A 15,555-nucleotide genomic window follows, 5' to 3' on the forward strand; every position below is an offset into this window, starting at 1 on the left:
CAGCCAACCCTCTGTTTCCCCTCATGTCTTTGTCAGAGATTGTTTTATTGTCAGTGTAGTGTGAATGTTGTATAGGTGCGCGTCGGGTCCTCCTACCCATGTTTTGTTTGTTTGTACATTTATTGTTATGGAGCATACTCTTGGAACTTTATTAAAAGACTCTATTTTAAACTCCATTTGACTCTCCTGCGCCTGACTTCCCTGCCACCTATTACATCTATGCATGACAATCAGAGAGATGTAACCTTAACAGCACAACCAGGACTACGATCAGGAGTACGACTTTCCCAAAGCGGATCCTTTGTCTGCACCTCCCAGGGCATTTGAACTGATTCCAGAGGTCGACCCAAAACAACACCGTCGGAGGAGAGGGTGCCGATGTACAGTCGAGGAAATTAGGGCCAGAGTTGCTTTCCAAAGATATATCCGGGATTGTAACATACTCTATTTCACGGAGACATGGCTAGCTAGGGACATACTGTCAGATTCCGTACAGCCAATGGGATTTTCAGTGCTTCATCTCTCTGGTACAATCCAAGATGGCGTAGCAGTCAAACGTCGTGTCGTGTCCCTTGTATATATCGTTTTTTAAAACATATTTTTCTTCGCATATCTTTAAAAACATTTTGCTAAACCTCAACATCTAAATACTCTCCTGCAACCTGCCTCACCCAATGTAGCATGGATCTGCTTTTTTTTCTAAAGTATTTATATTTACTTCGGATCCAGAACCCCTCAACTGAACTAGCCAGCTAAATACCAGCTATCAGTCAGCAAACCATTGCTAGCGGTCATCAGCTAACCTTTAGCTCGGAAAGCCAGTTCGAACAACGCGACTCTAACCAGAGCATAACGGACCTATTATTTTTTCCCCCGGATTCCCACCGCAAACGGAACATTTTAATCTGGATCTTCACAACTAGCTAACTAGCTAACCGCAACCCCGGATGACTACTCCTGGCTAGCGTCTCCATCCACTTAGCTTGAAGCTAGCCCGGCCAGAGCTCCTGTGCTACCACCGAAGCATACTCCTGGGCTACAATATCCGGACCCACGACCGGTCTATCGATGTCACCGCATGAAGAGGCATTAACAGACTTAACCCCATCTCGACGCCCCCCAAAGGCTAACTTTCTAGCCCTTGCTATCTGCTTGCTTGCTAATTCGGCCTGCTAACTGCTAGCCTGCCCCAGTCTACTAACGGCTAGCTTGTTTCGACCCGGTCTGCAAACTGCTAGCTTGTTTAGCCACAAAAACATCCTGTGGCGGACTGCAATAGCATCGAATAGTCCCTGCGATATGCAACTGTTCAGGGAAGTCAGGAACCAACACACGCAGTCAGTCAAGAAAGCAAAGGCCAGCTTCTTCAGGCAGAAATTTGCATCTTGTAGCTCTAACTCCAAAAAGTTCTGGGACACAAGTTCTGAGAACAAGAGCACCCCCTCCCAGCTGCCTACTGCACTGAGGCTAGGTAACACGGTCACCACCGATAAATCCAAGATTATCGAAAACTTCAACAAGCATTTCTCAACGGCAGGCCATGCCTTCCGCCTGGCTACTCCAACCTCGACCAACAGCTCTGCCCCCCCCGCAGCTACTCGCCCAAGCCTCTCCAGGTTCTCCTTTACCCAAATCCAGATAGCAGATGTTCTGAAAGAGCTGCAAAACCTGGACCCGTACAAATCAGCTGGGCTTGACAATCTGGACCCTCTATTTCTGAAACTATCCGCCGCCATTGTCGCAACCCCTATTACCAGCCTGTTCAAACTCTCTTTCAAATTGTCTGAGATCCCCAAGGATTGGAAAGCTGCCGCAGTCATCCCCCTCTTCAAAGGGGGAGACACCCTGGACCCAAACTGTTACAGACCTATATCCATCCTGCCCTGCCTATCTAAGGTCTTCGAAAGCCAAGTCAACAAACAGGTCACTGACCATCTTGAATCCCACCGTACCTTCTCCGCTGTGCAATCTGGTTTCCGAGCCGGTCACAGGTGCACCTCAGTCACGCTTAAGGTACTAAACGACATCATAACCACTATCGATAAAAGACAGTACTGTGCAGCCGTCTTCATCGACCTGGCCAAGGCTTTCAACTCTGTCAATCACCATATTCTTATCGGCAGACTCAGTATCCTCGGTTTTTCTGATGACTGCCTTGCCTGGTTCACCAACTGCTTTGCAGACAGAGTTCAGTGTGTCAAATCGGAGGGCATGCTCTCCGGTCCTCTGGCAGTCTCTATGGGGGTGCCACAGGGTTCAATTCTCGGGCCGACTCTTTTCTCTGTATATATCAATGATGTTGCTCTTGCTGCGGGCGATACCCTGATCCACCTCTACGCAGACGACACCATTCTGTATACTTCTGGCACGTCCTTGGACACTGTGCTATCTAACCTCCAAACGAGCTTCAATGCTATACAACACTCCTTCCTTGGCCTCCAACTGCTCTTAAATGCTAGTAAAACCAAATGCATGCTTTTCAACCGTTAGCATCACCACCCTGGATGGTTCCGACCTAGAATATGTGGATTTCTATAAGTTCCTAGGTGTCTGGCTAGACTGTAAACTCTCCTTCCAGACTCATATCAAACATCTCCAATCTAAAATAAAATCTAGAGTCGGCTTTCTATTCCACAACAAAGCCTCCTTCACTCACGCCGCCAAACTTACCCTAGTAAAACTGACTATCCTACCGATCCTCGACTTCGGCGATGTCATCTAAAAAATAGCTTCCAATACTCTACTCAGCAAACTGGATGCAGTTTATCACAGTGCCATCCGTTTTGTTACTAAAACACCTTATACCACCCACCACTGTGACCTATTTGCTCTAGTCGGCTGGCCCTCGCTACATATTCGTCGCCAGACCCACTGGCTCCAGGCCATCTACAAGTCCATGCTAGGTAAAGCTCCGCCTTATCTCAGTTCACTGGTCACGATGGCAAACCCACCCGTAGCAAGTGCTCCAGCATGTTTATCTCACTGACCATTCCCAAAGCCAACACCTCATTTGGCCGCCTTTCGTTCCAGTTCTCTGCTGTCTGTGACTGGAACGAATTGCAAAAATCGCTGAAGTTGGAGACTTTTATCTCCCTCACCAACTTCAAACATCTGCTATCTGAGCAGCTAACCGATCGCTGCAGCTGTACATAGTCTATCGGTAAATAGCCCACCCAATTTTACCTACCTCATCCCCATACTGTTTATATTTATTTACTTTTCTGCTCTTTTGCACACCAATATCTCTACCTGTACATGACCATCTGATAATTTATCACTCCAGTGTTAATCTGCAAAATTGTAATTATTCACCTACCTCATGCCTTTTGCACACAATGTATATAGACTCTATTTTATTCTGTGTTATTGACTTGTTAATTGTTTACTCCATGTGTAACTCTGTGTTGTATGTTCACACTGCTATGCTTTACCTGGCCAGGTCGCAGTTGCAAATGAGAACTTGTTCTCAACTAGCCTACCTGGTTAAATAAAGATGAAATATATATCTTTTTTAAATTAAAAAAGAAGGGTGGGGGTGTATGTTTCATGATTCATGATTCATGACGTTTCATGATTCATTTTGTTGCTCCACTCCTATAAAACAGGAAGCATGTGCTTAGGTCTATCCAACATTTATCTGACCAATCGTATTCCACGCTTAAAGATTGCTTCGATCACGTGGACTGGGATATGTTCCAGGTAGCCTCAGACAATAACATTGATTTATACGCTGACTCGGTGAGCAAGTTTACAAGGAAGTGTATAGGGGATGTTGTACCCACTTTGACTATTAAAACCTTCCCTAACCAGAAATCGTGGATTGATGGCAGCATTCACGCAAAACTGAAAGCATGTACCACTGTATTTAATCAATGCAAGGTGACTGGAAACATGGCCGAATACAAACAGTGTAGTTATTCCCTCGTAATGCAATCAAACAAGCAAAGCGTCCGTATAGAGACAAAGTGGACTCACGATTCCACAGCTCAAATATGAGACGTATGTAGCAGGGTCTACAGACAATCACGGATTACAAAAAGAAAACCAGCCCCGTCGCGGACAACGACGTCTTGCTCCCAGACAAACAACTTCTTTGCGCGCTTTGAGGACAATACAGTGCCACCGACACGGCCCATTACCAAAGAATTAGATATTACCTGTTAGTTACTGCTGTACTGTCGGATCCAGGAGCATAAGCATTTCGGTACAAACACAATAACATCTGCTAACTGTGTGTATGTGAACAATACAATTTGATTTGATTTGATGTCAGCTTAATCAAAAATGCCCTTCACATTTCAATAGGGTCTTCTGCGATAAGCGTTGAATCTAGCCAAGGTCTAAACACTAGCGGAATCAGCAAGGGTACCAAGCGGTATAGAGTGGCGAGGTGTCTCTCTTGAGAGAAGACAAACCTTTCTTCCCCTTGAGCGTCCCCTGGAGTGTCATCTGTGGTTGCCAGTGCAACCTCTTAACCATACACATTAGCAACCAGTTCCACACAGTGTTTCAGAGTCAGGAGACATGAGGAGTGCTGTTACCAACTTCTTAAGGCTGTGCTCTACAAGCCTCCTGGACTAGGACCTCACCCCGCAAGGGAAACCAGCAGTCCAAAAATAAGCCTTTTAGATAGAAAGCATATTTTTTCATGGTTGGAGCCGCCTTTGACATCCTGTAAGCTTGGTCGAGATGAGCAGAGACAACTAGAGAAGGAGTTGTGGGGAGATGGGAGAGGATTTATAATTCAGGGGCTGCACACAGATCTTTGCTACACAGGATCACCATTTCGCGTAGCTAGTTGTAGTTCTTTGTTGTGTAAATAAGCCTTTACTCAAAATAACTTTGACACAACAGTACTTAACCTCGTAGGAATACATCTGCTGCACTGTGGTCCATTGAGTGACTGTTCTGAAGCATAACAACAGGCCCACTGGTGAGGATGATAAGGCAGGATCAGGACTTTACAAATGTGAACTGTTTATAAAGTGTGATTTAGAAATCCAACATGACTTCAAATGAAATAGACAAAATTATAACGTACGTATGATAAATAGTGATGGCAATATGATATGTTTCTCCCTGAACTCATATTGAAAACACTGAGCATGATGAAGTTTCCCTTTGAGGAACATTTGAAAGGCGAGAGGCTTTTTGGAAGCTTACAACCAGGCAGATATAAATCAAAAACACAACTTCAAAATTGTTCTCTGGCTCCTTTAAAAAGACACAGAGAGACACCTCCATCCACGGTTGCCTCCGATGCAAGGAAAGCCTGGATGACAGCAACTGTTTTCAGTTCACAGGCATGTTAAATAGGAAATCTGAGAAATCATTTGGTTAGGCCCACTAGAGGTCTCATTATAACATTAGTTGATGAGTTGCTGTTACTGATACAACAGTTGACTCACTATGCATCCCAAATAGCACCCTATTCCCTATGGGCCCTTGTCAAATGGTACCCTATTCCCTATGGGCCCTGGTCAAATGGCACCCTATTCCCTATGGATGCTGGTCAAATGGCACCCTATTCCCTATGGGCCCTGGTAAAAAAGTAGTGCACTATATAGAGAATAGGGTGCCACTGGACACTTCCATTGAGTGCTATCTCGCTCTCTACACTGTAATTCAATCAACTCCATTAACTCAGCGTGGGGAAACTGCCCTCAGAATAACAAACCCTCGCAGGATTATAATTACAAACTCAGCAGGAAAAGAGTCCGGGAATCGCATATACAGATTCAAATGAATAACCTTAATAAACATGATCAAGAAAAAATGTGTACAGTATAAAACAACATTCTATAAGCAGAGAAAACATAAAGCATATCAACATGTGTATTATATTACGCATGTGTAAACCATCTTAACTAAATTAAATGTAGTTTTAACTTTTCAAAATGTTTCTAGAAAAATACAATTCTTTGAAAAGCAGCTGGGTTTGCTTTACAATATGGTATAGAATCACTCAGACAAGGCATTTTATCCAAAGACTCTCTGTTTTGATTTCATATAACCTCCTATACAGTAACAACATGTTTTGATTTCATATAACCTCCTATACAGTAACAAAATATTTGTCTTTTGCATCACCGAAAGGTTCCCAAACAGAAATCCCTCTGACAGGAACTACAGGGAGAGGTAGAGATGCAGTATATCTCCGTATTAGAACCACAACATGCTCTATAAGGGATAATCCCTCTCCATTTCCTTCTACCAGCCTCAGCTGATATTGGTTCTGAGACACAGTAACACAGTGAACACGTTAAATATCTCAATTGCCAGTAAGAGCAGATAAGACCTTTTCCCCGCTATCACAGACACATATTGTCTCTCGGCTAAGTGTTGTTGCTGTCCCACAGTTATACTGCAGTGTCAACAGTCATCTGTGTTCTCTGGTCATCTGTATTCTGGAGCGGCAGGTAGCTTAGCGGTTAAGAGTGTTGGGACAGTAACTGAAAGATCACTGGTACGAATCTCTGAGCCGACTAGGTGGACAATCTGATGAGCAAGGCACCTAACTATAATTGCTCCTGTAAGTCACTCAATATGAGTATCTGCTAAATGTAAATCCACCAAGGCAAAATCAGTCGTCCCAACCAAACATGCGTCCCGTCATCTGGTAGAACTTCATGTTGAAAGGCCTGTAGAAGTCCCGTAGCCTCTGCACCACCTCTGGGTGGATGTTGGGGTGGGTCCGCCCTTTGGTTTTGCCCAGGCAGTGGGGCTTGCTGCTGCCCTCAGCCTTCTTGAGGCAGGAGAAGCCCTTGGTCTGGTTGAAGTAGAAGTGTTTGTCTGTGATGATCCTCTTGAGTCCCAGGAAGTCCTGCACCCTGCCCAGCTCTCCGGCCGGGTCGCTGATCAGACGTTCCCCGCTCACGAACAGAATCTGGCCCATGGGGAAGTACTGTAGCCAGTTGTCCAGGTGCTTGGCATAGATGCCGATCTGGATGGCGCTCCAGGACGTGTCGATGAGCCCCGTAGTCCTGTTTTTGAAGGTCAAGCTCTCGAAGGTGGGAATTTTTGGGTTCTTGGACAGTGTCTGTGTGTAGTCAGAGATGGCCCTGGTAATGGGGTCCCTCACCACCACGATCAGCTTGGTGTCCCGGGACATGGCGGAGATCCGGGCCGGGGCCTCTCTGGTCACAAAGTAGCTGGGGGTCTTCTCCATGGTGATCTGGCCCTCCAGGGTCTTGGGCATAAGCTCTCTGAAGAGAGGAGAGGGATACGTTGAGAAGACAATGATTGACTGACTGTCAGACCTACGTATAAACTTTGACAAGAACAACTCAATGTACAACAAACATGTGAGACTGAGAAAACACAAAACAAACACATTTAACACTTTATTTTCATTGGATTTGTCTTTTCTTTATCATGCAGCTACAGTCTGCAAGCTTTAAAACCAGCCAGAAAAGCGGGGCCAAATGTACAGTATCACATCTACACTTGTTGATAGTTGTATTGTGCGTCTGAGAATATTGATAGTTGTGTAGTGCAACAGAGTATTGATAGTTGTGTAGTGCACCAGAGTATTGATAGCTGTGTAGTGTGTGGGAGTATTGATAGTTGTGTAGTGCACCAGAGTATTGATAGTTGTGTAGTGCACCAGAGTATTGATAGCTGTGTAGTGTGTGGGAGTATTGATAGTTGTGTAGTGCCCCAGAGTATTGATAGCTGTGTAGTGTGTGGGAGTATTGATAGGTGTGTAGTGCATCAGAGTATTGATAGGTGTGTAGTGCATCAGAGTATTGATAGGCGTGTAGTGCATCAGAGTATTGATAGGTGTGTAGTGCATCAGAGTATTGATAGGTGTGTAGTGCATCAGAGTATTGATAGGTGTGTAGTGCATCAGAGTATTGATAGACGTGTAGTGCATCAGAGTATTGATAGGTGTGTAGTGCATCAGAGTATTGATAGGCGTGTAGTGCATCAGAGTATTGATATGCGTGTAGTGCATCAGAGTATTGATAGTTGTGTAGTGTGTGGGAGTATTGATAGGTGTGTAGTGCATCAGAGTATTGATAGGCGTGTAGTGCATCAGAGTATTGATAGGCGTGTAGTGCATCAGAGTATTGATAGGTGTGTAGTGCATCAGAGTATTGATAGGTGTGTATTGCATCAGAGTATTGATAGGTGTGTAGTGCATCAGAGTATTGATAGACGTGTAGTGCATCAGAGTATTGATAGGTGTGTAGTGCATCAGAGTATTGATAGGCGTGTAGTGCATCAGAGTATTGATAGGCGTGTAGTGCATCAGAGTATTGATAGTTGTGTAGTGTGTGGGAGTATTGATAGGTGTGTAGTGCATCAGAGTATTGATAGGCGTGTAGTGCATCAGAGTATTGATAGTTGTGTAGTGCATCAGCGTATTGATAGGTGTGTAGTGCATCAGAGTATTGATAGGGGTGTAGTGCATCAGAGTATTGATAGGCGTGTAGTGCATCAGCATATTGATAGTTGTGTAGTGCATCAGAGTATTGATAGGTGTGTAGTGCATCAGAGTATTGATAGGCGTGTAGTGCATCAGAGTATTGATAGGCGTGTAGTGCATCAGCGTATTGATAGGCGTGTAGTGCATCAGCGTATTGATAGTTGTGTAGTGCATCAGCGTATTGATAGGTGTGTAGTGCATCAGAGTATTGATAGGCGTGTAGTGCATCAGAGTATTGATAGGCGTGTAGTGCATCAGAGTATTGATAGGCGTGTAGTGCATCAGAGTATTGATAGGCGTGTAGTGCATCAGAGTATTGATAGGTGTGTAGTGCATCAGAGTATTGATAGGCGTGTAGTGCATCAGAGTATTGATAGTTGTGTAGTGCATCAGCGTATTGATAGGTGTGTAGTGCATCAGAGTAATGATAGGCGTGTAGTGCATCAGCGTATTGATAGTTGTGTAGTGCGTGGGATCGATGTCTTTTCTACGGTAGTGTTTCCTATGCAGCCTATTCCCTGATTATATAGTTCACTACTTTTGACCAGGGCGCATCACAAGTAATATATTGCAGTTTTCAGCTAATTTCCTGCAGTTCTACACATTTAGGCATGTTAATCTGATATCTGAGTGAGAATGACTAACAACATCAATGGGGGCCCACTGGAGGTCAGGGCCCAGGGCAGGTGGGTGCCTGGTCAATATTTGGTCATGATTACTACAAGTTTAGATACCTGACTAGACTAACTATCATTGTTACCTTACATGTTTAATAATACAATTTGTCTGTTAGTCAGTGAGTGACTGTGTGTGACTGACATAACAAGGGAAAACCTGCCGAATGATGTACAACCAACCACATTTCTAAATTGCATCTGATGTATTCTACTATTCTTACTCTCAACAGTAAGTTGAGACCCCAACTGAGTTCCCCAAAAAGCTTTTGTCTCTTATGCTTGGAGCCGGCCCTGAATGCCCTGTACCACTAGAAGAAAACAACAGCGTTCACAACCTTTCCCCAGCAGAAAGAAACTCATTCTTCGTTCGTGACACGCAGCAGTGGAACAACATGTTTCTAAGCTTATCTGAATCTGGATCTGGAACGTCATCAAATAGACTATTTGAGAACCACAATTTGATTCATTGCTGCATGGACATATTCTCTGTTTGTTATTCTGTAGATATTAAAAATGAAAAGTGTTCGTATCAGGCCGCATAATATTGTGATTAGAGATGTTTTTCTTTCATCAGTTTTAATATCACATTTATTGGACACTTGATTTGGAAAAGAGAAACCCTATGTCTCGTAGCGCTTTCTAAACAGCTGCAGATGAGTGAACAGACCATAGCAGAGACATAGTAGTTGCAGAAACAGTGGTCCTGTTGGACTCAAGGGCTGTTTCCACAGTGGCATCCTATTCTCTATATAGTGCACTACTTTAGACCTCTGGTCAAAACCAGTGTACTGTGTAGGGAATAGGGTGCCATTTGGGACAAAGCCTGGGAAAATAAATCCTGGTGATGAAAGAATACCTATAAATCCCACCTCAAATATTTACAGCAAAAAAGTTAAACTGGGAAGGCCGCTCAGCCTTAATATTTGCTTTAACGTTTTCTTTGGCAATAATTCTTAATCTATGCGGGCCCATTTTTCACACAATCTATTTGGCCATGACACCCCACCTTTCCAGCTTCTCTCCTCTGTCTCCCCTTCCCCCTCCACCCTCGCCTCTCCTCCGCTGTCCCAAGTGCCTTCAGGACAGTGACCTGAACCAAAGCAGATAAAAGCAGCCCATGAATCATTAAAGTCTCCTTCTCCCAGCCATTTAGAGCCTCTGCAGAATGCACACTTCAATTATTCATCCTAGCTCTCTCTATCTCTCTGCTGGTGTGGCTCTGCTTAAAGACCAGGATGTATGTGTGTGTGTGTGTGCTGACAAAGTGGCCTGCCTGCGCTGCTCCCATGGCAGATGCATTTTACTGTCCGTGACGGAACTACTGAGCTGTGCTAGGGGAAGGAGGCGGGCTCAGCCTCTGTCAGGTCCCCTGGCTGGTCAAAATGGGGAGGAAGAAAGGATGGGAGGAGGAGGGTGAGGCCTACTCATCTTTAGAATCTCAGGGCCTTTATAAAGCGACACACAGCAGCAGATAGCTTTCGGCTCCACACAGCCATCCTCCGCCACCAAACTTGTTACTGTGATGGAAGCACCGTTTTTCTGTCTCACAAACAGGCAGGTAAAAGATCATGCTCCGTTTAACCTCCATGCAGCTAAAGAAGATGAGGCATCTGAGATGCCACTAGAGAGATGTGTTTCTCAGAGTGAGAGTGCATCTGAGAGATGCCAGCTGTCAGACTGTGAAGTGGATGACTTCACTCCGCCCTTATGCTTCTCTCCAAGATTTCCTTCTTGCATTGATGCTGGGAAAGTCAAGATATTTGAATAAATGTTCATATCCAGCCTGAAAACAGACGTTTTGGTTTCACCCAAAAAATGACCACATTCAATTATGGCAGTGACTTTTTTGGTTCCGATATGACACCTAAGTGTGTTTAAAATAGTTTATGTTCGCCAAAGATTTATCCACCACAGGAGGCTATTGAGGGGAGGACTGGAAGTCTGGAATGGAGTGAATGGAACTGTATCAAACACATGGACACCATGAAGTATATCAGACCCGTCCTCCCCAAATAAGGTGCCACAAACCACCTGTGTGATACACAGAGAGCTTTCACCTTGAAGTGTCCCTCCGTGGTTTATGTGCCTCTCCTGCCCTTCAGGGTGCAGATGCTTCCAAGGTATAATAGCCTGAGCCTCCTGAGTGACTCTAACCTGGCAACCTCATGTCACAAGAACAGGGTGAGGCAGAACAGCTACACACAGTTAGTTCTCCAGTTTAAAAAAATATATATATACACTGAGAGTGTTAAATCAACACTGAAAGTGTTGTCTGTGGACCCATATAGACACCAGAACAGTGTTAAATTAACCACAGCCTTATTAAAATATTTCACAGTGTCTTGCCGTTCAAGTTTATTGTAACAGTTACTGCCCATGACTGCACTTGTTAGTGACATAGTGTCAATGGTGGGTGTAGCTGGTGCATGGAAGTCAGGGACAGGGAGAGCAGAGATGAATGGACAAAGCACTTTACTTAGGCAATCATCATACAGAACACAACCGCGTGACAAAATAAATTCCCAAAGAACAAGTAAGGCAGCCCAAAGTACAAAACAATTAGTACAAAGTACTGGCTGCCACAAAGCACGGGTATAAAACAAAACCTGTCGCAAACCAGCTAGAAGCGTACCAACTCTGACAATAAACAATACCCCACACAGACATGGAGGGAACAGAGGGCTAAATACACGTTAATTAGTAGGAGATGAAAACCAGGTGTGCAGGAAGACAAGACAAAACAAATGGAAAATTAAAGGTGGATTGGTGATGGCTAGAAGACCGGTGACGTCGACCGCCGAACAATGCCCGAACAAGGAGAGGAACACAGAGACAAGGTTGTTGCACTCATTTTTGGTCTTATGATCTTCACCAAGTGAGATCCTAAGCGAATATATTATTGTAAAAAATATGTTTACAGTATTTAACATAATACCGGACATATTTCGCAAGGAATATTATTTTGAGGGCCTAGTTTTACCTTAATACTGGGGCCTAAAACAAATACACATCACTTTGAATCAAAACCACACCCATCATCACACCCATCATTATCATTTTTCCCAGCATGCTCTATTACATGCTGCATTGCAGACAAATTTTTGGAATAGTTTGTTTCAATATCTATGTTTCCGCCTGAATTTATTTGCCCCATCACCTCCGTGGTCTGCTCTCCTATGTGCAGTGCAGAGTTACAACATTCTGGTAACTTTCTCAAAATTCCAGGGTTTTCCAGATATCCTGTTTGGATGAATTAAGATTTTCTGCTTATTCCCTACTGATTCCAATAATATTCCAATCAGGATTTCTGGAAAACTAGGTTTGGGAAAGTGGGGTACTGAAGGAAGTGCAGAGTACAGGAATGGGACTGTGGTTATTTGAGGTTTGAAGTTGTGTTGCAAATGGCACACTGAGCCCTATGGGCCCTAGTGCACAGTAGTGCACAGTGCACAATAAAGGAAATAGGGTGCAGTTTGGAATCCATCCACTGAGGTTAATGCAACCTGATTACAGCAAGAACAGAATCAGAAAAGTATCAGGACAGTATCAGGATTGTATCAGGAGACTATCAGGATAGTATCAGAACAGTATCAGGATAGTATCAAGATAGTATCAGGATAGTATCAGGATAGTATTGGGCTAGTATCAGAATAGTATGAGTATAGTAGCATAATAGTATCAGGAGAGTATCAGAACAGTATCAGGATAGTATCAGGATAGTATTGGGCTAGTATCAGAATAGTATGAGTATAGTAGCATGATAGTATCAGGAGAGTATCAGAACAGTATCAGGACAAAATCAGATCAGTATCAGGACATATTTGGGATAGTTTAATGAAAGTATCAGGAAAGTATTAGAAAAGTATCAGGATAGTATCAGAATAGTATAAAGATAGTATCAGGATAGCATCATGATAGCATAAGGACAGTATGAGAATAATATCAGGATAGTATAAAGATAGTATCAGGATAGTATCAGGATAGTATCATGCTACTATCAGGAGAGTATCAGGACAGAATCAGAACAGTGTCAGGAAAGTATTGTGATACTATTATGATAGTATCAGGAAAGTATGATAATAGTATCAGGATAGTATCAGGATAAAATCAGAAGAGTATCGGGATAGTTTCGGGTTAATATCTGTAACGGTTTTCTTCTGGTGAAAGAGAGGCGGACCAAAATGCAGCATGGTTAGTTTTGTACATCTTTAATAAAGATGAAAATACAACAATTTACAAAACAAGAAACGTGAAAAAACCCAAACAGTCCTATCTGGTGCCACAAACACAAAGACAGGAACAATCACCCACAAAACCCAACACAAAACAGGCTACCTAAATATGGTTCCCAATCAGAGACAATGACTAACACCTGCCTCTGATTGAGAACCATATCAGGCCAAACATAGAATGCCCACCCAGCTCACGTCCTGGCGACCCTCGCCGCTATCCTTGGCCTAGGAACCCTAACAATGGGCCCCACTGGAATGAGGGGCAGCTCGGGACTGAGAGGAAGCTCAGGACTGAGGAGAAGCTCAGGACTGAGGTGGAGCTCAGGACTGAGAGGAAGCTCAGGCAGGTTGATGGATCTGGCAGATCCTGGTTGGCTGGTGGTTCTGGCAGATCCTGGCCGACTGGCAGTTCTGGCAGATCCTGGCTGACTGGCAGTTCTGGCAGATCCTGGCTGACTGGCAGTTCTGGTGGATCCTGGCTGAATGGCGGATCCTGGCTGACTGGCGGCTCTGGCGGATCCTGGCTGACTGACGGCACTGGCGGCTCCTGGCTGACTGGCGGCACTGGCGGCTCCTGGCTGACTGGCGGCACTGGCAGCTACTGACTGACTGGCGGCACTGGCGGCTCCTTGCTGACTGGCAGCACTGGCGGCTCTGGGCAGGCTGGCGGCACTGGCGGCGCTGGGCAGACGGGTGGCTAAGGCGGCGCTGGGCAGACTGTCGACTCTGATGGCGCTGGGCAGATGGGTAGCTCAGGCGGCGCTGGGCAGACTGGCGACTCTGATGGCGCTGTGCAGACGGGAAGCTCCGGCAACGCTGGAGAGGAAAGCTCTGGCAGCGCTGGACTGAGAAGCTCTGGCGCCTCTGGAATGAGGGGCTCTGGCACCTCTGGAAAGAGGGGCTCTGGCGCCTCTGGACTGAGGGGCGGGAGCTCTGGCAGCGCCGGACAGGCGAAGCGCACTATAGGCCTGGTGCGTGGTGCTGGCACTGGTGATACTGGGCCGAGGACACGCACAGGAAGCCTGGTGCGGGGAGCTGCCACCAGAGGGCTGGTGCGTGGAGGTGGTACTGGATAGACCGGACCGTGCAGGCGCACTGGAGCTCTTGAGCACCGAGTCTGCCCAACCTTACCCGGTTGAATGCTCCTGGTCACCCTGCCAGTGCGGCGAGGTGGAATAGTCCGCACTGGGCTATGCAGGCTACCCGGGGACACCGTGCGCAAGGCTGGTGCCATGTAAGCCGGCCCAAGGAGACACACTGGAGACCGGATGCGAAGAGCCGGCTTCATGACACTTGGCTCGATGCTTACTCTAGCCCGGCCAATACGAGGAGCTGGTATGTACCGCACCGGGCTATGCACCCATCACTGGAGACACCGTGCGCTCCACAGCATAACACGGCGCCTGCCCGGTCTCTCTAGCCCCCCGGTAAGCACAGGAAGTTGGCGCAGGTCTCCCACCTGGCGTCGCCATACTCCCTGTGTGCCTCCTCCCAATACATTTTTGGGGCTGACTCTCAGGCTTCCTTGCCAACCGTGTTCCCTCGTATCGCCGGCTCCTCTCTCCAGCTGCCTCCTAAGTGCCTCCACCTGTTCCCATGGGAGGCGATCTCTTCCAGCCAGTATTTCCTCCCAAGTGATACTATCAGAATAGTATCAAGATAGTTTCAAGATAGTATCAGGATAGTATCAGAATATAAACATGATAGTATTGGGATAGTATAAGGATATTATCAGAAAAGTATCAAGATAGTTTCAGAATAGTATCAGGATACAATCAAAATTGTTTTAGGATAGTATCAGGATAGTGTCAGAATAGTATCATGATAGTATCATGATAGTATCAGCGTACTCTCATGATAGTATCAGGATAGTGTCAGGACAGTGTCAGGACAGTATCAGAAGAGTATCAGGATAGTGTCACGCCTTGGTCTTAGTATTTTGTGTTTTCGTTAATTAGTTGGTCAGGCCAGGGTGTGACATGGGTTTATTGTTTGTAGTAATTCTTAGTGGGGTTTTTTAGTTATTGGGATTGTGGCTGATTAGGGGTGTGTGTTGCATAGGTTTGGCTGCCTGAGGCGGTTCTCAATCAGAGACAGGTGATTCTCGTTTTCTCTGATTGGGAACCGTATTTAGGTAGCCTGGGTTTCACTTTGTATTTCGTGGGTGATTGTTCCTGTCTCTGTGTTAGTGTTCACCAGACAGGCTGTATAGGTT

At 45.3% G+C, this 15,555-nt stretch overlaps 1 protein-coding gene across 1 annotated transcript in view; it reads right to left on the reverse strand.

Annotated features, from left to right (window-relative positions):
* Window positions 1-5,853: 5,853 nt before the first annotated feature.
* LOC135511919 (heparan sulfate glucosamine 3-O-sulfotransferase 3A1-like) overlaps window positions 5,854-15,555 on the reverse strand; it is a 77,740-nt gene continuing 68,038 nt past the window's right edge. The window contains exon 2 of the mRNA XM_064933439.1: window positions 5,854-7,205. Coding sequence (XP_064789511.1) covers window positions 6,584-7,205 — 622 coding nt within the window. The 3' untranslated portion in view covers window positions 5,854-6,583. The remainder of the gene's footprint in view (window positions 7,206-15,555) is intronic.

Source organism: Oncorhynchus masou, chromosome 24 (genome assembly GCF_036934945.1).
Source record: "Oncorhynchus masou masou isolate Uvic2021 chromosome 24, UVic_Omas_1.1, whole genome shotgun sequence".
NCBI classification, from domain to species: Eukaryota; Metazoa; Chordata; class Actinopteri; order Salmoniformes; family Salmonidae; genus Oncorhynchus; species Oncorhynchus masou.